The sequence below is a fragment of the Lingula anatina genome, chromosome 2, assembly GCF_051362555.1.
Source record: "Lingula anatina isolate TDL-2025a chromosome 2, LinAna3.0, whole genome shotgun sequence".
Taxonomy (NCBI): domain Eukaryota; kingdom Metazoa; phylum Brachiopoda; class Lingulata; order Lingulida; family Lingulidae; genus Lingula; species Lingula anatina.
Genome location: NC_141768.1, coordinates 28,789,886 through 28,816,077, shown reverse-complemented (window position 1 = coordinate 28,816,077; position 26,192 = coordinate 28,789,886). Strand labels below are relative to the sequence as shown.

General features: G+C 37.2%; 1 protein-coding gene across 2 annotated transcripts; it reads left to right on the top strand.

Moving 5' to 3' along the window:
• Window positions 1–5,832: 5,832 nt before the first annotated feature.
• On the top strand, window positions 5,833–26,114 carry LOC106160620 (salivary peroxidase/catechol oxidase-like). Of its 2 annotated transcripts, none has more exons than XM_087004671.1 (16): window positions 5,833–6,027; window positions 6,369–6,503; window positions 15,184–15,227; window positions 16,176–16,313; window positions 17,306–17,423; window positions 17,825–18,051; window positions 18,722–18,910; window positions 19,648–19,824; window positions 20,126–20,230; window positions 20,773–20,892; window positions 21,125–21,379; window positions 21,764–21,903; window positions 22,212–22,422; window positions 23,180–23,303; window positions 23,596–23,883; window positions 24,248–26,114. In XM_087004671.1, exons 2-16 carry the CDS (start codon window positions 6,496–6,498, stop codon window positions 24,576–24,578), a joined length of 2,475 nt encoding a protein of 824 aa, XP_086860797.1. In that variant the 5' UTR covers window positions 5,833–6,027; window positions 6,369–6,495; the 3' UTR covers window positions 24,579–26,114. The 2 variants fall into 2 exon arrangements, with proteins under 2 accessions (XP_086860797.1, XP_086860798.1); XM_087004672.1 differs by having other exon boundaries at window positions 5,835–6,027; window positions 16,188–16,313.
• Window positions 26,115–26,192: the final 78 nt, after the last annotated feature.

The window sequence follows — 26,192 nt, the reverse complement described above, 5'->3', positions numbered from 1 at the left end:
ACATTTCATATCTTTCAGCCGTTAAAACTATAAACCCCCTCATATGAAAGTACCTGATCGATAGGGGCCTATTTACTTCTGAAATCTTCAAGAGGCGACAGTCTTACATGTAGGGACAATTTCTAAATTTTCATTTCAAAGAGAATCAAGTAGGGGTAGCCTACAGTAATAAAATGTTAGCATTTAATATCTACATGTAAGTAGCCTAGTTTTACTAATTGATCACATTAATTAGAATTTAATATCTAATTTAACACCATCATATCAAATAGACCCCTTTAATATACCTTAACATATTGTAGGCCCTACCATGCATACATGGAAGCTTGCAATGATGTAGAGATGGCAAAAATGATCGGAAACTGTGTTTCGATATACAGTGTTTTCAATGACAGGATTTATTTATATAAAGTCGACAATTGTTGACGTTGGCATTTTTCGCCAATTATGTGCTCAAAATAAATTGCTGTCTGAATTTAACGGGGCTGTAGCATATTAGTCCGAGGGTTCAATAGTCCGAAGGTTCATTGGTCCGAATATTCACTATAAAACCTTCGGACCAATGAACCCTTGATTAAAAAATAGATGAAAATGTTACCACTTTTCGGACCAATGAACCTTCGGACTATCGAGACGCCCCCAATTTAACGCCCCTGCTGTATGTGCAGAACCTACCGGTACAAGTCGGTACAGTCGGATCATCAAAGTTATAGGCCTACCGGTGCCTTCCACTTAGAAGGCCTATATCTCAATTTCTGTTTTAAACTTCAATAGTTATGAAAATAATGATGAAGTTTTTTCTCTATTTGGCAGTTACCGGCCGAATACTTCTGTGTCGTGCCTACATGTAGGCCTTCAAGTATTTAAAAAAAACTACAAGTAGGGACCTATATTTCCGAATATGTTCATTCACCACCCTAAAAATAACACCACCAATCGAAATCCTGAATCTACTTTGCTTAATCAGTTGCGTGTGACATTAACTGCTTTTTTGTGTGCGTCCTGTTAAATTACACTTTATTGCACAATCAGTCACTATCTTTCGCGTGTCACTTTTACATTCCTTCCTTAAACGACTTTCGCGGGGCATGTAGGCCCCTACAGTTTCACCCTCATCGCGAATTCTAGCACGTCTTCATGGACATCAGAAAGTGCCGACAGTCTCGTTCTAGGCCACCTAAGACGATTTCCATCCAGGATGGCTACAATGCATCTCAAACCATGACTCATACTTTAAAAAAATCATAAAGATAAATGAAGTCCCAACACTATTTTGGAAGAAGAAGATTTTGATAAATCAAAATTTAAGGTTACTGGGGGCGGACCCCATTTTTCACCACGTCTTTTGAACCTTGAAGCCCCTGGATTCGTAGGCCTACTTGTAAATAGTTATCCAAATATGTTGGCGTTTACATAAAAAGATACGGAAAAGAAACCATTGTGGTTGACCATATCTTTAAAGATACCTGATAAAAACATACATTGTGACACATCCGACTGCAGTCATCTCCAAATTAGAATTTACCACAGATGTTTAATTTCTACACTACCGAAGATTAATGTTGAAAACGTTAAATGCCTTCATGTGTTTCACTTAGTTGTCTTTCAATAGATTAAAACGTTAGCTCATCAAACCAGGGTTGCCAACATAACAACATTTAAATGTTGTAGGCCTACATATATTGCTTTACCCCACTGTCTGATCAGGTTAATAACTCACATTCTGATTTTTTTTAATCCAAATTGTGAATAACAAGAAAAATAATCTTTCACTGCATCCTATTTCCAAGGTACACAAAATCAGGTAAGGTACACAAAATCAGTATAAACTTTCTATTGGTTTCTGTGTGGATTCCTCACGTATAATCGATAAGTATGTTTGTGCAGCCAACAAGTCAAAATTAAGGGATGATTATATGAAATAAAGACACGAAACATTCAAACAAGATCGGCTCTCTGACACTGTCAAAACTCAAGTGGTGTGTTTTGACCCCAGGTCTCCCTTAAGGGTTAACAAATTGTATATCATTCGATAGAAAAACAATCTTAATAAATGGCTATTAAGCGTCGTTATATATCTTGAAACGCGCCGTGATGTGTCAGAAAATAACTACCCATGCGATATAAAATGCATAATGTCCGAACCATGACATTTTTATCGAATGTTAATCAATATTTAACACATATTAAACCACGGGCTCCAATCCCAATTGAATGGGAACTTGTTTAGAGATGCTGTTTATAGTTACCTTATTGTAGTAACACGACATGTAGCCCAAGGACAATTGATACGGCAGTAAAGTAACAAATATTAGGGGTAATTTACTAAATTAGCCTGTTGAACAAACCAATTAGGGATGCAATTTAAATTTGATGATAGGCAGAGTACCAATTTCATGGCTGCAAATTGCTCTATGGAATTGTTCAGTAGCCATTGATGATCACATCAAGCTATGTACGTCAAACACACTGTGATATGTATCCACATAAGTCAATGGATCTATTGTGTGTCTATTATATGTTCGATAGAGAGGAAATAAAAAAAGTTAAACTTAGAATTATTATGGAAATGGCAATACATACTTGATATTATGTATTTTGCAAGTACTCGCGATTGCTTAGCACAGCTACCTCTGTCAATCAGTTGCAATGATGGGAAACGTCACGCTTGTCATTTTGTTGGATTTAGGCAAGGATTTGAAAACACTTCAAAATGCAGGACCTGTCGTTCCCCGCCCCTTCCCTCCCCTTATTATCATTATTACATTATGATTATAAGTATTATTTATTATTTTTGACTGGATAAAAGAGGATCTGTGACTTTTTTCTCTTTGGAGTTTATGAACTTGACTGTGGAAAACTAGGTGGTACTCTCTACGTTTGCTGATAGAAAGTCGTAATTCTGCTCTTTCCCACTCTTTTACATACGTTAAGATTATATCTCGAAGGAGACATGCCGGAGGTGAAAAAGCCTTTAGAATCGGTCTTTTCATCAGATTTCCTAATTTCTTTTTAAAAGAAATAAGATAAGCATATGTTGCTAATTTTCAGTGGAATGCCTTAGTGCACACAAACTCTGCCATTTGAAGTTTTCTCAGACCCATTTACTCAAACAGTCAGGGCATATATATATTTAAAGCTCGTTTACTCTGGTTTTTATGTTTTAGATTTTTAATGTTATAAATTTCTCGGCATCTTGGTTTCCTTTGCACAATGGACTGGCCCATAAAAACAGGAATAAGCCTTGCAAAATGTAAAAAAGTTGTAAGTTGTTACAATAAGTCACACAATGAGTGCAACACTGTACTAGTACGTGGATTGTGAAATAATTTTTGTTTTGTAATTAGTTCGTCATTAAGTCTGTATGTGTATATCATATACCAAGCCAGGAGATACATTTACTGGATAACTATTCATTATTCGTTAATATATTTTGTAAATGTAAAAATGTTCAATCTCTGGTTGATGATGAGTAATATAAAAATATACATATTGATATATGGTTGATAAGCGTCATTTATGGACGTAGATTTGTCGCGCATCTCGTCGGCTTGCCACACAAACTATCCACTCATGCGATATAATAGCCAAATTGTTCGAATTATGACATTTTTATCCAAATTTAACCAATAATCCCACAGAATCCATTTCCAATTGAGTAATAAAAAGTATATCAAGGTGTTTTTCAGCATTGTGATTATGGTTTATATGCACAAGTCATGGAAGGTCGCACAAAAATAATAGAAATGAGAAAGCTTATAACAATAGTGGGGCCATATATTTGCGGTTGTCCGACAGCCGGTCCGACGTACATGTAAAAATGCTCAGTAACCAACGATGATGATAATAATAATAATAATAATAATAATAATTATTATTATTATTATTATTATACATTACTCGTATATCAAACACATAGCCGTATATTTCCACAAGAATCAGTATTGTTCATAAGTTGTTACAACTGAAGCGGAAACGAAGTAATGTGATAGTGATAGTGTATTTCACCGTGACATTTTTGTCATCGGTACGGTACAACAATGCATACGGAATGTCATAATAAAAATAATAACAGTAATTATAAAATTAATAACAATGATGATGATAATAATAATAATGCCAATAAATCCAATGCACGTGATACGTATTGCGAAAGTTGTATAACCAGAAAACTGTAACAACTACACATACCTTTTGAGGTCAAGGAAATACAAAAGGATGCTATAGGGATATGATAATGCGATAAAAGATACGAAAGATAGCAAATCTTCGAATACAGATGGTGTTACCAAAGACTCTTTTGAATGCTTAAAACATATAATTATTTCATATTTATTGCTTTTGTTTAACAGTGTCCTAGGTCATGGTTCTTATTGAAAGAGGCGAGAAGAAGTGCTGTATATTATGACCTAAACAGTATGGGAAATAGTATTGTTAATAGCGTGTAGTAAAACATTTACTAAAATATTGGATAAATGTACAGTAGCTGCATTCTTGGATGGGATAAAAAAGGCAATAAATTAATGAAAGCCAATGTGGTTTAGAAAAAGTTCAACCATAAAATATATGAAGAAAAACACATTCTTTACATTAAAAGTAAAAAAAAAGTTGTGGTCAAAAAGGATCTTTGTTGCATCTACTATATATATCAATTCATATGACATGGTTAGTCTTGTGGTTAAGATCATGTGTACGTATCTCTAAGACCCACAGGCAGGATTATAATTCAACTCTATGATTCTAATATAAATTAAATTCAAATTTAATCTGAATTAATCTTAATTTAATTTTCCATATTACAAGTATCTGGGACTGTTATTTTCTATCTGTGCAAACTGGGAGTAGCCTTGTTAAGTCAGGCAGCTGAACAGGAAAAAAAATGGTATCGGTGTAAAGGTTTATAAGAATAAGCGTATGTCATTTTCATTTGTGCCAACATTTTGCTCCAATAGCTTTTGTTGTTTCACTTTATTTTTCTTAATAAATGTTGGTTGCACTAATTAACCTTCTTTAGTAATAATATATTATGATAGTTATATAGTATTGGGGATGTCTGATTATCCCTCATTTTTGTAACATATTATTTTTCGTCACTAATAAATGACAATTTTCAGTAATGTGGACTTAAGTCTTATTTACCTTTGAGCAAAAACAGAGATTCATTGTGCTTGTGAACATTAGGATACATAAATAAGTTTATGACATATTCATACTACTGTTTGCATGTTTTTATCAATCTGGGCGGTACTGAAATATGGGAACAAACTTGCGCAGGAATAAGTGAAGATAGTGATACCATAAATATTTCTGAAGTCTCCCCGAGAACAGCGTGTCATGTCTGCAATTTATGGGAATTGTAGTGAACTCTCCTAAAAACTTCCATATATTGTATTTTATGGTGATTCAAGTTATTTCAACTCTTTCATAAGTCTTGTTAAATAATTTTGGGAGATCAGATGTGCGTATATGCATATGAGGTTACTGTAATCTGAGCACCCGCCCGAAGAAAATTACAGTAAAGATTTCCATCAACACGAGTAAGCGCACGTGTCTCGTGGCTCTTACATATATGTATAAGGAATAACTATATAAATATTTACTTGAATGTATTTTATTTATTTATTTTATTTATTTATTAATTGTATATACCTGTAAATATAACATTGATTAGTGGCCCACCTCTGAAAGTCAAATGATATTTTTGAATTACACGTAGTAAAGATTCTGATCAAATTGTGTATGAGCACGGGTCACGGAGTTATATAAATGAGTTTCTTAATAGACACATATATTTCATGGGTGCATTGGTAAAGTCTACACAGGGGTTTATGGCACGGAGGATAACACACTAAGCCTTAAGTTTTCTAGATGCCCAAAAGACGACATATTCTATCATCAGCCTACCAAACCTCTATGAGTAACAGAAGATTTGGTACTGGATAATTATAAGTCTGTTGTAACCTTAATATAAGGCCTCCTTCAAAAAGATACCGGGTATAACGTTTGTAGGATATACAAACTTCTCAGGTGAGTGAGAATAATGCAGAAATGTTTCGTTATAGGTCCGTTTGATCACTTTTTGTGTACATACGTTATCTTTTCAAATATTACTTGAGTTTAAAGAAGCATCTTAACATGAATACACACGAGTGCGTATTTGACAGATTCAACCAAAAAGACGTTTTTGCTGGGCACGTTTACCTGACAAGGTCACTCAAAAATTCTATCAGATAAAGAGGGACCACAGACACGAAATATATTAGCAAGACGCCCGTAACACGCCGAATATGACAAGCCTCTAAAGCACGTCGTTGGGCGACCTTTTTTGCGTGTTGGCTTTAATTATGTGCGTTTTCTTACTTATAAAGTATTAGCCTAGTGACGGGCAGTCACACACGCCGCTGTTAAAGCCCCGCGAGGAGGTCAATTGCCGGAGTGCCAGTCGCGGAGGAGCACCGCACGGACATTGCCTGGAGAGAAAGTGATACGTACAAGATGCTCAGGTAAATGGTCGATTTGATTCTATACGCAAGTTTGTGAATAGTTACTGAGTTTGCGTTTTGTCTGGTAATTTTTGTTTCATATGCCGGTGTATCGTTCGTTTGGGAAGATGGGTCACACACTCAGAAATCATGCAAAGATTTGTCACGGATATTCTTACAACCTCTTAATCCACGAAAATAATAGATAACTATATTCGGAGATACCTGATGAATGATAATTAATCTGCAATACGGCGGGTTCTGGCACAGTGAAATACTCCGGTAAAATGCAACTTGATTTTTTGGATGTTTTTTATTGTCGTTTGCCACGCTGGTAAGCAATAAAGACATAAGTCGGTTTTGTTTGCCGGTGTAAAGGACACATTAAGAGAGATTCTGAAATGAACACAGTCATATATTTCAGGGTGCACGCTAAGCAAAAAACGTAAAATATTGAAACATAATAGTTTAACAAGCTTTTGCGATTTTTATCTTGGAAGAACCTGCATTTCTTTTGTTTAACCGACTTACCCGACTGCTGAAAACTATAGATTAATGAATAACAATGGATATAAAATCCTTCACGGTCTGAGATCGCGCTTTAAATGCTCCCGTTGTGGTAGAGCAAACGAGAATAAAACGGTTCCAGTGCTGTTAGCAACAGTTCATACCTGTTAAGGACACCAGGAAGATCAAATGGCGTGCGGCTGTCTTTAAGTGTATACATGTACATTGTACCTTATTGTTTATTGTAAATACATCTTAATAGGATCTGTGATTAAAGATATTGAATTGCATGACTAGACAAAGGGTCTCACTTGCTTTAATGATAATGACACCACAGCATTTTAATCGGTCTACACAGATTTTTCAAAAGATAGTGAGCTAGATGTCATGACAAAACTCATTAGAAGAAATCAACTGAGATGGCCTAAAGTCTCGCAACTTAAAAACAACAAAATTCAGCGAGATTTAACTGGATTTGGAGGGGAACGAGGCCAAAAATAAGGGCAGGCTAGCGAGTGCCGTGCTGCAACAAATAAAAGCTGACAAAATTTAATTTTGGTTGTTCCTTTTAACTTATGTAAACAAAAGTCTTTTGTCCACCAGTAAAACTTTTGTATTGTTTTCTGAGATGACATTTCCGGCGCATAGAGTTTCACCCTCATTGCTAAAAGGTTAACCCCAACTCACGCGGATCCTCAGATTCTCGCACGCTTTTATTTGACTTTCATGTGTGAAGTCGCGCGTTTTAAACGGACCGTTACATAAATGCGGAAAGGTTACCAAACCGTGGCCCGTGAAAGTCAAGTCACACGAGGAAAAATCTACATGTTTAATATATGTCAATTAAAGTGACAAATGAATTTGTGGACTTCATATAGCACAAGGTGCATGTTACGTGCTCTGTTTGGTATAACACATTTGTAGGAGTTCAACATTACAGGGCGTCTATATACTATTCTGTCTGAAAACAAGTAGTAGTTTTCGGTCCGGTTCCTAGTTTTCCCCTTCACTAAAATGTTCATATTTACTTTTTTTTATAAGACTGTTTTTGTATGTAAAATACATGTTACATCGTTGTTAAGAAATGAATTTGAGTTAAATCAAAACGCAGGGAATTTAGTGTCATCATTCATTTTGCAAGGGAACAAGAAGTGGTATGAAATTTAACTATGCTTTATACTTTTTGTTTTGTTTGAAATACGATAGACTGACGGTCAGTAAAATTAGAAAATTAAAGATGACGACATGGATTTTTGCCTTATTTTTCAAAATCTGCCATTCAACTTTGTTAAATCACCTATAAACTGCACACCATATGGTCAAGTTGCTTGCCACGTCTGACTACCGGCCGGGGCTAACAACAAACAGTGGCAATAAACAGTATATGAAATGATTTCTCATCGAGAGGTACATTTTTCTCTATCGCTCCAGTTTGAGATTTTGACAACTTAATTGGCAGGCACTTACGTAAAAGAGTAACTTTAACGGAGCCCAAGCACGCGACATGGCCAGCTATGAGCTCATTCAGAACAGCGTACTAACAGATCCGCTGTCAAATATGGCCGATCCACTTGAATGCTTGTTGCGTAATTCCCACGGGGAATCTATTCAGTATCTAATTGAAACTTGAGCGGCAAGCTTTTAAGTCGGTCGCCATATTTGATCCGCGGATCTGTTAGTCCGCTGTTCCGAATGCGCTCTGATTGATTGCTACATTGGAACTTGTGAAAGGGTGAAAACCGTGTTACAGGTTACAGCAAACACTGTACAGCTCAAAGGGTCCTGCCACTGGGCAGGAGAAGAAGCAGACAGAAAGACTGCAATGGGACTAATGGGCAGAGTAATGATAGACAAGCAAGCAATGAAACTAAATGGGCGTAAACAAAAGTGCTTTCTGCTTGACAACAAGTTGTGTGTTATCAAGATCAGAATACCAAAATTATAACCTTGAATTTTTGAGCAGAACCTTGTGTGCTACTTAGAAGATGTTGTGTTACACAAACTTACACGGAACATACTATTAACCTTCTGAGTCAATTTGTTTCAAAGTTCAGTAATAATGGCAACTATATTAAGACAAGTTATAACCTTTGGCTTGAAAAGAAAGTGTCTTTGTAGCCTTTCACCTTAGCGTCTGGTCAATATCCGGTTGGCACATTGCAAATTTTGGGAAATTCTGCTGATTTTGCATCCGGTATTGACTGAATGAGTCCTAATGAAAACATGGCTATGAGAATGACATCACATTAGAAATAATGGTTATGAACAAATAAGACCTACGAAAAATCTACCCCTTTATGCTTACATCATTATAAGGTTTTTAGAGTCTTTGCTAGTAAATTAACCCCTTGCTGGTTGAGAAGGTGTGTCAGACAGTTAAACTGACTACATTAACTGCACTTATGCAAGAATCCCCGCAGAGTTAGATCGACCCAGCTAGTTTGATAAGTTTACTTGAACGCTCCCTTAAATTTATTGACTCAACTGACTTGAAAAAAATTCTGATTTAACCTTCTCTTCTTTGATTTAGATTTTACTTTAAAATGAAGACAATGTGTTAATGCTACCTTATTATTCAGGTGGATTTGTAAGTCTGTTGAAGGGCGATGCAGACGTTTTAGCAATGTAATCAGCCATCTCGTATTAGTCATTATGTACTTGTCAACATACTGAGCATGTAACAATAAACACGGAGATGGTTTGGCAATCAAATTGTTTTATTGTTAAACAATTGATAGGAACATCTCACAAGATTTGACTAGGTAAAATACAAGGTTGTATAGGTGAAGTCGTTATAACAAAGCCAGGCGGCGCAATTATGTCATGTCCATCGTTTGAGATGTGCGTGTACCAAAAGCCGGATTCTGAATTCTGCATACTGCTTTCTGGTAATACACTGGGGCTCTTTTGCTCTGCGGATATTTATGCTGCCCAAAATTGTGTTGGTCGGTATTTACTTAAAAGAAATGAATACTTGAATTCAACCATTTTAATGTAAACTGCAGTAATTTAAAGTCTATAACTAAATAAAAAGTTTATAGATAAAATGAAATAAAAAGTTTATTTGGACATACAAGAACTGGTCAGTTGCAAAACGTCGGTACTGATACCACTAAACCTTGAAATTCATTTGAATTTGGTCATGTGTTAACCGCATATTTAGTAGATCTGATATAATATCTTCATTTTCTTAATTCTCTCTAGGTTTTGAAATGATAAGAATAAGAGCAATGATAAGAATAAGAGCCAAGAAAAAGGAGCTTACGAGAATTTAACGAAAAAATTTACATGTAGGTGTCAGTTACTAACCCAGTAAGACGTCCTGGCGCCGCAGCAAGCCTAATGGTAGTAGCGTTTTCGATAGGAACCGCGCCTGAAATATCTGCTCAAACCAGAGGCAGCAATAGAGGCGTAGTTGGCTGCGCCACGAACCTGGGCTGCACGGTCGAGCTGAAAACCCTGGGGGTAGTATGTGATGCGTCCATCTGGTCCTGGGTAGAAGTATGTTCCAGGGACGGCACACGCCACGGCCAAAATAGCCAGGAGACAGACAGCTTTCAACATCATGGTGATTACTTGTTTGTGAGACGATCAAATATCGAAACGCCGAAAAGACGTAAAGTCCGCTCTTTTTATAGTGAATGTTATGCGTGTTACTTGCTTATTTCATATTTCATTCATTTTTCATTTATTTTTTTATAATTAACGCTATTGTTCTGCTTCATCGACATTACATTGATCGCGTGATTTAAGATACGGTTTACATAAGGTCGGGGACACGTGATCTTATGCAATTTCCTTCTTTGTGTTTCAAATAGGTCAACTGTCTGCCGATGGCCCTTCTAGTTGTTAATAAAAGATACAGAAGCTTAGTGTAATCGAGCAAAAAATCCAAAGTCATGCTCTTAATTAAACAGGGAAATAACAACCTAAGTTACTGACTTATTCAAAAATACTATTATCTAAATCATTCGTTTGAGGATCGAATTTTAATGAAATCCTTGAGATTCTTATTTTAAACTGTATGGATGGCTAAATGTAAGATCCAAACCCTTCTGTTGGATCTTGGGTTAAATATTTTAGTTTATGAAGGTTTTTCTGTTGGCTCCTCGTTATTTTCTTTGTCTCCAAATCTCATAGAAGTGTTACATGCGTCTTCATGTTACTTCTAATCAAATATTGTATTTCAAGTGGAAAAACAAGGATTTTTTTCAACCATGTCAGTTTTAAATGCATGAATCAGGGGATGCTACATGGAGACCTCACCTCACCCGTCGCAAAATTTTCATTAACCCCCCCCCCCTTCTCTTCTTCTAGAATAATCTTTCCACGCGTATGAGAACGGTCAAAAGAAGCGTGTTAGGTAGCGGAAGGCCATCCTCGGGTTATAAAGGAATTATATTGCAGTGTTTATTCCAGCCCACAGTATGGACTGAAATTTCAGAAAAATAATAGGTAATGCGAACTTTGCATGAGATTGAAAAGAATATGGAAATCATGGTGATCATTGAAATATCATGCGTTTATGCATGGACATTAAATCCGTTTTTCAAAACATCACTGACAAATGATATCTCATCATATCATTTGTCAAGGCTGGAGATTCTATTAAGGACACAGGGTGTGTTCACAACCAAGTTGAGCCACGGCCTAATTGAGCCATACTGAGCCGCGGCTCAAATATGTCGCAACCTACTTGAAAGCTTGCTGCGTATTGCCGAAATTTAATTGTTCTGCCCGGCGGATCAGTAAGTACTCAGATCATCCATTCTGATTGGCCCCTTAGAGACCATTCCCAGACCCTATCGCACTAACTTTGGGTCGAACTATCTCCAAGGAGATTCTCGCTTAATTGCAATTAACTTACGGGCCATAGATATCTGTCACGCCTACTGAAGTTGATAGGGGGTAATTTACTATCGCTTATGTTAGCAGTTTTAGTAGGCGTGCCAGACATCTAAGCCACTTAATCTGAACGCAATTTGGCGAGAAACCCCGTGGAGATGGACCGATCCTGTTAGATCGATCTAGGGGTGGGAACCTAGTCTTAGTACCATAGTGATTCATGTCACTTTTGTACCTGACTGATAGTATAGGTACGTTTACTCTATGATAATCGTTTTCCAACCGAAGGCTCAATTTTACCAGCTTACATTTGCGCCCCCCCTCCCTCTCCCACCAATGGCTTACATTGTGTCCATGTTCGTTTCTTTTTAAAAAGATTGTCACTTCTGTGTGCTCTTTGAGAATGCAGTGAAATTTGAAATACATCCTTAAGGGCACTTCAAAGAACAATATAGATGGCATCGGGATCTTGCTTATACAATTAACCTAATTCACGGTGATGTTACGAATGTTTGCTCGCCTGGGTTTTGCGTACCCTCTGCCAGGCCGACAGATTGATTTTTCACAAGATACTCACAGATATATCTTTAGAGAAACAGACAGCCATTTGATTCTCTGGCTTTTTGAAATTTGCCTATAATATCTGCCACCCTGGTAGAGGGTAGGTTTTGCGTGAGGGCTAACATAAAGCTCAACCGCTGCAAAAACACAACAAAAGCGTAGTTATCAAAAAACAAATCAATTAACCGTTGGGTCACGCCGAAACACGTTTATGTAATAATGGTGAAAGTGATTTATTACATAATGAATAGTTTAACCTTTGTGTCTTTTATGCAACTGAAAAGATTCTACAGAAGCAGACAAACAAATGACAAAGAGCGATATTGCAATAGCAATGACCGTGTAAATGTCCCACAAGAATTCTATCTACGTAACATTTTTTGCGTCTCTGAAATATCACCTCAAGTGAACAATGCCAGTATTGTGAAATGGCATCTGTTTATGTGGTTACAATTTTTAAAAAGCCAGAAATTAAAGGTTGACAAAATAGAGGTAGCCACGGAGGCCGTTAATCCTTACAAGGCTGTCCGCCACACGGACGCCACAAGAAAAAGGGACATACGGGCAGTATTCAGGGACTGGGCGGACATTGCAAACAAATATAACCTGACGTTTTTGTATTTTGGGTAAATTTTGTGTATCTTTGGTCCGCAACTGTGTGTGCAAAGGCTGCGAAAAGTACTGACGTCCCATTCCCCCTTTTTCAGGCTAAGAATGATGAAGACAAATAATGGAGATTCACGTGGGGAGCGAGATACAATTAGAATTATAAAACCATATTTTATAACTGTGTGGTGATAAAAAGACCTTTCTATTGAATTCTAACCGTCGGCTGAACTGTGGTAATTATTTCTTACCCAACAAAAGCATCTCTACATATCAAACCTCGTCCATACTTTCACACCTGTTGACCCACACGAAGATGAAATAGATAATTCGAAGAACAAATTGGCCATCATGTACCAAACCGTCTTTAATATGCTGCATCAGGAAATTGCCCAATACCGAGAACAAGAAGCAACGCCCCTCACACGTTAGCACGATTAGTTTGGTAATAGTGTGGACCCTCAATTCCTCGCCTGGTACGGAAGAGCACAGCAGGCCATTCCATTTCACCTTATTCATTGTGGTCCGTCGAATAAATGGTGTGTCATTTAGACGCGGAACTTTTTTAATCTTAATTTGTATTTTTTTATTCCATTTTAAATATGAAGTGGCATTGCGGATATTTCTAACATATCTTTTAAATGGAAACCTTTCTACATACATTGTGAACACCGTAATGGGACATAATTGATATACTTCCACTATTTTAATTCACATAAATGTTGCTTTATCAAATAAAAAAAAACTTCTTGTGAAATATATTCCAAGAGTTTTACTTACTTGTATAAAAAAAAACTTAGGCGATAGCGACAATACATGTACTCTAGGACACAATATTCCTAGATGCACTGTATTAATAATGATTTTATCACATTTTGTATTTATTCGCTAATGTCAGCTTCTCCTTTTCTAAACATTTAAAATACTGTGTCCAAACACCTAGTTCAGAGAGTTTTTAATTCCTTTTAATCCTGATGAAATTCACTGTCATTTTAAAATTTTTTCAATTCTTAGTGAAGATAATGACATGACACTTGCAACATAGGTTCAAATAAAAACACTAAAAGAAATACTTCAGGGTTTCATTTCATTATTTCTTTTCTATTCATTCTTCGTTTCATTGCGAGCTTGAGGAGCAGATAGTACATATAGTTCAAGTTTACGAGCAGACATATAAAGAAGGGCGCAGTTTCAATTTTTTTTTTTTTTTTGACAACGTGATTAATTTGGGTTATTATTTACATGAGTCACGTAAGAAATTGGTTGTAGTGATTTGTATGTAGTACAATTATATATCTTGAAGTTACACGGTGATCATCATTTATTCGCTTTGTTTTGATACCGAAAAAACTGCTTTTATGTAACGAATACCAAAGCAAACTTGATGAATAAAACTGTGTTTACTCATTACCTCACATTTATTTGACCCGAGAAGATTCATTTCACCAGTTTGACAGGGTAAAAGAAGACATGAATACCAATAACAAGAGAACACACTTTACCCGATTTGTTTTATAAAAAAAAAAAACATCTACTAAAATGTTTTGGAAGTTCTATTCCATGAAGTGCCACCCTTCTCTTCCTTTGTTTATACTGAACGTGCATTTGTGAAACAGTAGTCCTTTGTACATAGACAGTAAGCTTTTACATAAGGTATTGTTTCACGTGCACACGCACTTTAAACCACGTTACATCACGAGACAAAGATCAGGGTGTCATTTATCATCATATATTATTGTATGCTGTGCGCTAATATAATTAAAGAAAAAGAATTAAACCGTAGTTTCAAGAGCAATTTATTTACAATTTGTTTTACCAACATATTAATTTTATTCAAGTAATCGTTTCTCGACGTATTATAGACATAACTCATAATTTTTGAATTAGCACGAAAAATTTTAATCCAAGCATTTTAATTACACCATGTTGTGTTACAAAACAATCATGAAAATGCACATGAAAAGTCACAATAAACAATAAATACACTTTGCTACAAGACACATCCAGATTTAAATATCATATCAAGTCTTTGATCACGCTGATGTTTTATCGTATACATGTACCAGTAGTGTTTATAGCCAAAGGGTGAAGACTCACGTTTTACATTTATCCGGCGGGAGGTTACTCCAAAATCGTGTTGATGGTATGTGAGTATGTCTGACAAGGATTTTTCTCTTTTCAGGTTGATCTCTACAGGCGTATTGGTTCTTACCGCGCTCTGCTATGGTGAGTGGATTCTTTTAGACATATACAACCGTGAACTGTACTTTGTTGTTACATGTACTGCTGCTACAAGATTGCTGAATACTTGAGTTTCATACTATCTAGGTGTATCATCCAGTATGCCTCTTTATGGGTTGTATTACCAGTATGGCGGTGTTTATGGTATCGTATCCTCAAGCGTGCATTTATGTGCCATTTTTTACACGAGTATGAATATTTGCTCATTTTTTCTTATTTTATTGCACAGTGGTCTGTGCATACGTGTTACATCTACTAAGTGTTGTTTTAACAACACTTGAGTTTCATACTATAAAGGTATATCATCCACCATGCCTCGGTTAAACAAGAGGCATGAGTCAGTTTCAGGTTTTCATATTTTGATATGTTTTATAATCCGCGAGAGAAAGATGTACCAAGTACAAACAGTTGCTCGTATTGTTATCGCCATTTTCTCGGTGCCTTGTACAACCACCATCTTCGATTGTTTCAATATTTACTGCACAGCAAACATCCCTGTTAGTTGCCTATACGTCACGTTGTACAGCATTTAGTTTTCTCTACTTCTATGCTTTGATGGGCCAGTTTTAATCCATAATTTAACACATGCCATTTTTTATTTCTAAGTTAAATGTGCCGGTGTAACGAACAGAGAGTCCCCTATGATAGAGAGTCAGCTTCCCATTCATTGTACAGGGAAGCCTCGCCCTAGATTTTGGCCCACTTAGGTCAGGCTAACCCTAACCATCATAACTAAATGGGGGGCGGACTTACTGTTACAGGGACCCTCAGTTTCGTTACACCGGCACAGGGTGCACGCAAATCAAATACCACTGATTGATAAGGTCAAGGAGTGCATGTTAATGGGTCAAGCTAAAGAACCCGTGCTTATTCAGATATAGGCTATGTATTTGTTAAGAAATAAAATATTTCTTTAGCACCATTTACGTCCAGGCTCTGTTTCAGCCACGGGACCCGGACTTGACTACAGCGCCATCTCCGCCTATCTGCCAGTGGCGCAGCAAAGAGCGGTGACCTACGTTCAGAGACTGATCGAAAGCGAAAGAAAATTCGCAAAGGAGTCCAGAGGGGGTAAGTGTTTTTAAAGACTCTTTTCTTTGAGTGCACCCAGAACAGTTGATCTGCGGAATAACAGATCCGCGGATCAAATATGGCCGACGCACTTAAAAGCAATCTCGACTAATGCCTTGATGGTCTCCCAGCCTTCACACGCGCTATCCGTGCAGGGGCGTAGCAACTAAACTTCGGAGTCTAGATTTAATCCGTTTAATGTGGAGGCATTGAGAGCAACAGAGGGGATTAAGAGGCTTGCTTTTTAGTGGGGTCGACCATGTTAAGTCCATGGATCAGTTAGTCCGCAGATCATCTGTTCTTAATGCGCTCTTAGGCTCTGTTCTCACAACTTTTAGATCGATCTATCACCGCGGGGAGTCTCACTAGATTACTGTCAGATAATCCCCCTTAAGTGTCCGTCCCCGCCTACTACAAGCTTTAAGGGGTAATTAACTTTCGTGTCCGCCCGGCTGACAGCTATTTAGCGTGAACCCCCAGGGAGTTAGGTCGATCCAATGTAGGTCGATCTAATCTATGAGAATGGGGTGTTAGGCTCTGTTCTCACAACTTTTAGATCGATCTATCACCGCGGGGAGTCTCACTAGATTACTGTCAGATAATCCGCCTTAAGTGTCCGTCCCCGCCTACTACAAGCTATAAGGGGTAATTAACTTTCGTGTCCGCCCGGCTGACAGCTATTTAGCGTGAACCCCCAGGGAGTTAGGTCGATCCAATGTAGGTCGATCTAATCTATGAGAATGGGGTGTTAGTCAAGTTATAGTCGACAACGTTTGAATAGTAACCTAACTACGCTACGTTTAATGTATTAGATATACCTGTAGAAACTGTGTACGTTTATAAGTCCGGTTTTCAGTAAAAAAAAAGTTAACATACTAAAACGCATCGAGTTGCTTTATAATAAAAGCTTCACAAATGTCGTGTGTTAAGCAGTCATGGAAATGAGTGTTCGGAATCAGTGTGTATCTGAGAAAACAACTCACTTTTTTAAGGAAGAAGAGGAGATCCGTTCGCAATGGTAGCAAACATAAAAGGTGGTGATCTAAAGACAAAAATCTTGGACACATCGGCAAAGCTTCAGCATCAGGTGTACAGGGAGCTTATCAGCAAGTAAATATATCTTTGTAGCTGTTGAAATGGTCTATGTTTAATATTTCTGATGAATATGGTTTAATTCCATCGTATAAATGCCATGTAAAAACGCTTCAAGTAAAAATTTACCCTGAGCTTCAGAGTTCTGGCGTCACTACACTCTCTTCAGCTATTCATAAATGGCATGGATATTTTGATAGTGAAGGTTAGTTTCTGGCAGACAGTGGGTCTCGGGGTGTTAATGACAAAGCTATACTGTTTAATTTCGGGAATGGGCGACTTTTAGCCGCGGGCATCCTGGCCCATCTCTCTGAATTAACGGGTTATCATTTTCATGAATAATATAAAGGAAATAGTGTACTAACACGCAGCTGTAAATAAATTTACTACGGAATAATAAATGTTTTTTTGCCCTGCAGGTTCAACATCCCTAGAGGAACAGTTCTAAAAGGCCTTTCTACATCATTTACTCCAACGTTTGATGGGATAGGAATTTCACCTAACGTGTGCCCAACGGAGACTTATAGCTGTGACCCTTACGCCAAGTACCGCACTATTAACGGGTCATGTAATAATCTCCGTAACCCAGGATGGGGGCAGTCATTTAAGCCAATGAGGAGGCTGTTACCTGCTAACTATGGGGACGGTAAGTTTTTTAATGCTTTTGCTTGGTGTGTTGATTATACTGTATAAGGGTAGTGATTACCTGATCAAATCATTTGTTGGCGGTGGGGGCGAAATTAAGGAAATTAAGGAAATTAAGGGCGAAATTAAGGGGACGGTAAGTTTTTTAATGCTTTTGCTTGGTGTGTTGATTATACTGTATAAGGGTAGTGATTACCTGATCAAATCATTTGTTGGCGGTGGGGGCGAAATTAAGGAACTTCTAATTCATTAGATTTAACGTCGCGTCAAGACCTTCTTATCAAACCCTACATCCCTGTGTTGGCTTGGGTTATTTATCAATTACTTCATCTTTTTCACAAAAGATAAAAATCTTGAGGTCATGCAGAGACCATAAGATACTTCACGTTAGCACGACACCCTTTTTTTGTTCTTAATAGAAATTGAAATTAGAATGCAAATAGAGTTAATGGAATAAGAAATTAAAAACCAACCCTAGATTTTTTTATTTTGATAGCGGAGTTCAAGTTACATGTACGTACAGTGTGTGAACATACATGTTGATTGAAAGTAGAAAATATCACGTTCAATTTTCACAATATCCACATTGAAAAATTTCGTGAAGACCTTATCTGATTCATTCTTCAACTGGGCCAATTTAAACTTGACGTTGAATTTGTCTGTTCGTCTAGGTGTCAGCGCTTTGCGAAATGCAGAGGACGGTAGGCCACTGCCCAGTGCCCGAGTGGTCAGTACGCTGCTCCATGAAGACTCCAGTAATCCCAGCGCGCTGGTGACCATGTCGACAATGACCTTCGGACAGTTTCTTGACCACGACATGGACCAAATACCGGTGGCCAAAATCATCAAAGCAGATGATGGTAGGAATTTGCTTATCATTTTGGGGTACCTTAAACATACGTGATATTGGGTTAACGGGGAAGTATTAGGTCGATTTATCTGGGACACATGAAGATTAATTCATAAATACCTACGGTATTCGTGGAAACAAGTTATTACATGGCTTGTGAATGGTACGGTGCTTCAACACAAGATACCGTGTGAATTAAAGACAAATGAGCTTTAAACAATGATTCATTCAACTGAAATGTGTCTGGCTTTAGGCGAAAAATATATGAGGACAACTTAATTGTAATACAGAAGATTGAGCATAAATACGTAATGGCTTCTTGCACGCATTTCATAACTTCGCCTATTCACTTTACTTAATTTTCTCAAATTGAAGTGAATTAAAGCACTAAAATACCAAGTAGTTTGACATCTGTCGCATGATAACGGTTTAGACTTCTTTATCCTGTGTGAATTTTTATTTTTCGCACTGCAGCATAATTTATTTGTTTCCTTCGGCTTAATGTGTTTTCATTTAACGTGGCAAAAAGGTTATAATTTCAATTATTATGGGCGTATATTCAGAACCGAAAATATAAAGTATCTGTTGCAAAATCTTAAAATGACAAATATTTGAATTTTTGACACTGAACTATGAATATGCATCATTCCTGGCATTACCAACAAAGGGTTTCGCAGGTTTAAACAATGTCACTAGAGAACGATAGATAGGCCAGATACAGACTCGCAACTTACTATTTTATTTCAGACGGCAACGCTGAGGTAATTGACGTAGAATGCGGCACTGACGGATGTGACAAAGGCGCTGATGAACTGGATGCATGCTCCCCCGTGTTCGTCCACAAAGGTGACCCAGACAATGTGGATAAGCCATGCTTCAAGTTTGTCCGCAGTTCCGCTGCTCCCAGAGACAACTGCGAATTTGGTGAGCATGATTGCCGAGTACTATGTTTAAAAATGTTATTACTTTCTCCCTTTTAGGCTTATTATCAATGACTTCAGCCTCTTTACCATAGAAAAAGTAAGCTCCCTCCAGTAGTTTTGCACTGCAATCAAGACCGTATATTTTTGGGAATCTGTTATACTGTTATTTATCATGTAATAACCTGAAGTTTGAGTTGGAGAGATTTGGTTATTGAAAACTAATGAATCTATTTTGCATGTAATCTACAAAGTGCTTATTCGACACACACATTTCCAATTTATTATATGCGGTTTCATTTTAGGCCCCCAAGAACAGTTGAACGTCATTACAGCATATCTGGATCTTTCCCTTGTTTATGGAAATACTGACGAAGATGCCGCCAAGTTAAGAGACGACAAAGACCCAGGTAAAAGTGAAAATGTCTACGGAACAGAAAAAGAATAAAAAGCTGGATTTTTGATAAGAAAACCAATCCACAAGGCCAACAATTATATTTCCTCGTCGATTTTGATTGAAAGTGATAATGCATATATTTATACATTTTCACAACATACGGTTAAAACATTTACTTACTAAACCCACAAAGTATATGAGCAATATCAGTTTATCTAATTTTTTAAAAGATGGAAAAAACGTTTATTACTTCATAACTTGTAGATGATGAAACAAACCGGTAAATACACGCAAGACGTCTGCCCTTAAAACCTCACTGAGTGCTATATATATATATATATATATATATATATATATATATATATGAGATGAATGAGTACAGACAAATAACATTTTCGTGTCCAAGTTGTTTTAAACTAAATTGTGTTCAAAAGTAACACTTTTATTCAGCTTACCTTGTTAAATGTACTGCTTGTTAAATGCATGAAAAAACCGCAGTTGTAACTGCATTTTGAAATCAATAAGTAAATGAAATAATTTCTTATTTGTTTAAAGCGAGAGGAAAAATGAAAATGAAACAGCATCCACTTACTCGCGGATTAAAACCATTGCTGCCACAGGCCGCAGTCAAGGCTTGCCGGGATACGGATGACGTCATCAAATGCTTTATGGCGGGTAATACATACACTTCAGTGAAATGAATCTATTTTAAAATCATACAGCACTCTTGGTTATGTGTATTTGATTTTAATCGTTATTCTAAAAGGTGTTCCACTTCATATAAGATCCGACAAAATGAATTTTAATATAAGGTCTACTTTTTTTAACCTTTCATCAAGAACCTATCTTATTCATTTTACACCTCTAAATAAGTTGAACTTCAAATACACATTCTTTTCTTGCACAGGCGATAAACGTCTTAATGAACACATTGGGCTGACAGCTTTTCATACGCTGTTCACGAGAGAGCATAACCGTCTTGAGGAGGAACTCCACAAACTAAACCCCCACTGGGGAGGAGAAACTCTTTATCAAGAGGCAAGAAGGATCAACATCGCTCAATGGCAATATATTGTGTACAAGGAATACCTACCAGTTGTCATCGGCCCAATAATGATGGATCGGTACCGCCTAAACCCCCTTAAAGACGGTTATTATACAGGTGAGATGGCAGTTCTCTTTAACTGAAATATTTTAAATGCCTTATCTTAACGTGATGATCCTCGCCTGAGGAAGGTCATGTATCTCGTTATTTCTAATATTGATTCATATCTATCGTGATGCAAATAGTTTATTCTTAAACTTGTTGAACTTGGTCATAATAGACAAAAGATTAATTTGTGCCAATAAAATGATATTTTCTCACGTTTTCTTTCCGCTTGTCTGGTTAAGTATTCGCTGGCCATGCATCATACTAACTATGACATATAGCATATGACGACGATTTCAAATAAAAAACCTGAAAGTTCAATTCGTTTAATAAGTTTCGCGAGATATTATATATTACCTAGACTACGTTAACAGCAAATCTCTCTTGTTGTTGCAGGATACAAAGAAAATGTGAATGCTGGCATCAGCAACGTTTTTGCAACATCTGCTTTTCGTTTTGGCCACAGCACCATCCCGACCAAACATAGGCGCACAGATGTTTATCATAACATCATAAAAGATCACGAATTCTCATCGGTGAGTGTGCCACCTATCAGCTCACCCCGTCTATGCCGTGAATTATATCATGGCGAAAGAGCTGAAATATTGTTTTAAAGTCCTGACCTTGAGAGATAAGTGAAGAGTGTAATTTCGAGTATGAACCTAAAAATAGGCATGAAAATGTTTAATATCCCTCGTACTGCTTTGTTGGTAATAAAGATGGCATAATGCTAAATTCTTCTGCCTTGCAAATCTTTTAGAAATAGTTTTCACAAACAAGTATTATCTCGTTTTCCCGTACAATTAAGGCATATCTACAGTGCATGACTCTGTTTGCCTTATAGGTATTCCGTCGTCCTGCCTTGGTGTACAAGTACGAAGAAGGAGGCATTGACTCCATTGTCTCTGGCATGCTAGATCAAGAATGTGAGAACACAGATCGCTTTATGACCAAACAAGTCACCCTACACATGTTTGCCGAGAACCCTCCACACGGCATTGGAACGGATTTGGCTATGTTAAACAATCAGCGTGGAAGAGATCACGGCATTCCAGGTATGTTAGACGAGTTCAGAAACACTCACACTCGCGTCACCTAAACTCTGCGTGACACACGAGGCTGTCAAAGACAACTTCATTGGCCAGACGTAAGTCCTTTCACGGTTTGACGCGACGTGGTCATTTGCGTTGCCATCTCTCTCTGTTCTGTCCCTGTCAGGGAACAAATTAGAATACAGTTGCTTGGGGCAGTTTAGCACCCCCGACCCCGTACTTAACAATTATGATAAAATTCCATACCTCAAAAAAAAAAAAAAAAAAATGCAATCTAAATATTTTCCTCATTTATCAACTTTGGACAGATGTTTGATGTTTAAGATGCATAAACACCATCACTGGACATTGCAACTACAGACGCAATATACCGTGACGTTTTCACAACGAACAATGTGTCTTTGAATTTGGAATGGATAAAAAGCTAGACGATGGAGGTGGTGCATACGACTGAAACATTTCTCTATATAGTGGGGCTTTGTCATAACATTATAAGCACATAGACTAATATAGAGTAATATGTCTGCAATGAAAACGTCCTAAAACTGCTTTCATGTCATTTCTCGTGTCTTTTAGGTGTTAAAAAAACATAACTAGATTTGATGCCTGGTAACATTATATGCGAATCCCAATTACAATCACCATGCATATAAAGTAAGTGCGGACGCTGTTTTGGTCGCGATGTGATGCGTTATTCTTTTCATCAATCTCTCAAATCACCACTGGAGTTTCTTTTATTAATTATAACCTCGCATTACAGGCTATAATCTTTGGAGAGAGCTTTGCGGGGGAAACAGAGCAAAAACATTTGAGGACTTTATGAGCGGACCAAGGGAATTTAGAATAAATTATGAATCAGTCGAAAAACTAAAGATGTTGTACAGGCAAGTATTTTTGTTATCGTATTTACATTATTTTTTAATAATGGTAAAGGTAAAAGGTGAGCATAAATGACTCACTAAATTAAGTCATTTGCCCTAGAAAACCATCGTCAGGTTTATGCGCCCATACCAAAGTGATGTACAAGATTTTTAACAGGTAAATGTTTTAATTCCTCATTAAATACTTCATTCAGTTATTAATCCGGAAGGATAATTGTCCAGTTAATACATTCACGAAAGATCGATTAAAACACTGTTGATAGACCAATGTATTTAATTTTTTTCCAATTTTTAGGCATCCAGACGATGTTGATTCCTGGGCCGGCGGTCTGGTAGAGGAAAACCTCCCTGGCGCTACAGTGGGACCCACATTTGCCTGCATCATTGCAGAGCAATTCATTCGCAGCAGAGATGGCGACCGTTTCTGGTACGAGAACAAGCAAGCTGGATTCACACTGAAGCAACTGCAGTCTATCAAAAAGACGTCCTTTTCACGTATCATCACCGACAATTGCGACAAAGTCCTGACCATCCAGCCAAAAGCTATGCTGAGAGCTTTCGAGGATATCATCCGTACACCAAAGTAAGTGTCTAATAAGTATACTACACTTAGGTGAAGTTTTATATCATATAGTTTTTTATGTTTTAAAACAGTTGAATCGGGTTATGTTTAATCTGTTATCACCCAGATACGGTGGGTACACGGCGCCCATCTTTTTTCAGTATAAATTGGCAGTTGGGCTGTACATGTAGCTTTCGCCCCTTTTCAAGAGGGATAAAGGATGATGAGAGGCCCAAAGAATTATTGTGCAATGTCTCCGATTTTCTTTAAAAATTTTTGTAAACGTGGGGTGAATAGTGGCCCACGTCTTCTCAATATTTCACCACTGCCTTTGTCAAAATGTTACCCCCAGCTTAAATGGTTGCTCCACTTTTTCGTTTTTCAGCTTCAAAGCGTCCCAGGCCTACCATCTGAGTATGCTGTATAGGGGAGTGGGCAACTCTCGTGTGGACTGCACAACTCTACCCAGAATTGACCTCACTCTATGGCGAGACCAACCTCAACCCAGCACTTACCGCCAACCAAGACAGCAGGCTCATGCAGCCGTGGGCACGGTCCAATTGTCAAGAACTCCCAAGTACAACCCAATCAGGCAGATTTATCGAAATTTCAATTATAGAGCATACGGTCGACCCTCACAGAGATACTACTTCAACAATAATAGGTTGCCAAATAGATACGGAGGGCGTTATTCTATGAGGTACTTCAGGAAGTAACTTCTGAGCATTAGTCGAATAATATTGGTTTGGGGACTGTGTTGTTACCTATATCATACCAACTGTGAACAGTAATGAGGTAAAAGGAATAAAACGTGAGTTTTTTTTAATCGCACCCTACTTGGCCGTTTATCTTCGCCTCTGTCATTAGTGGAGCTGACCATATGACCGAACTCCGCCCATGTCCCTGACTTAATGCCATTCTTTCAGACACGTATCAGATTAGCTCATAACACTAATATCACAGGTGTGTACGCAGTGATGATTTTGATAACCAAGTGGTTAACACTAGACGAAGGAACCAAGTGTATCGGTGAACAGTTCAAACGAAAAGGGAGATGGGCAGGGTAATTTTCGTGTGATTATTAAAGTGCGAAGGGAAGTATTCCATTTAAAATTGTTCGGGATTTTGCCAATGGAATACACTAAAAATTTTTGAAAGGTAATAAAACTTGGTGGACTTGATTCCTGCATTCTACCTTTCCTGCCAGTATGATAAAATTTTGAAATTTAATGAATATTTTCAGATAAAATGTCTCATGTGGTTAGTCTTAAAGAGCGGTTAATCCCAACTGAATGGTAATTCCGTTTTCAAAAGAGCATTTGGAGAAATGTCCATTTACAGATTATACCTCTTGTGCAAATTAGGCTGGTGTTTTAAATATGAATGTCACATAAATTGAGCAAATTGTAAAAAAATATTGGTAAAAGGTTTAAAACTTTCGCTATATAATTACTATCTGTAATGTCAAAGGCGCCTTCTTTGAGGCATCAGGAATTACAAGTTTTCAATGTGCCATTGAATAGCCAGCATTGAGTCAATTTATGGAAATCATTTCGTGGACAGTGTCAGAGTACACACCTTTCACTGCGTTTACATTAAGTTTATTTTAAGTTAAGAATAGATAGTTTTTATATGTTAGATACGTAAGGCACTAGAGAATAAATTACGTTCATCATATAGGTTTTGGCTTGACCTGGTTTATGTGTATTAATATTCACTACAGATTATTTGTAAACCTTTGAAGTTAAAGCTAGAGTTAAAAGGAAAGGAAAAATTCCTCCTATTGGAGGGTTTCTTCCTTTTTCTGTGCACAAAATATTTAGAATGTCTCTGAAATGAAGAAAAATTTCAGAGAGGTCTGTTTCCATCTCTGGGTAATGTGCATTGATTGCACACTTAATAATTTACTTCATTCCTGATGATTCAGGGTAAAATTTGTGTTCTCTAGATTGACTATAACTTATTCTTGAATCCAGATATGTCTGATAATGTATCGCATGTCAAGGAGAATATCTTTATATCTATATAGTATATGGGTCTGATTAAATCATCAACCGCATACAATAATCATTAAATTGAGTGAAGGTGTTGGTATTGGTCACACGTCATGTGTCACACGTTGGCGAGTGCATTTTGATAATTATCTGGTACATTATGGAATTTATATTACAGACAGATGATACGTCCACTCCTTGTTGTATTCACGCCTGAGTGAGTTGCTATTGAGGGTAATAAATACATTTTTTAATTAAGTAGGGGTATCTGCGTTTCGTTATTTATCATTTGTAAGTTGTTTTGAAAATTGAACAATCAGAAGACGAATTGTTTTC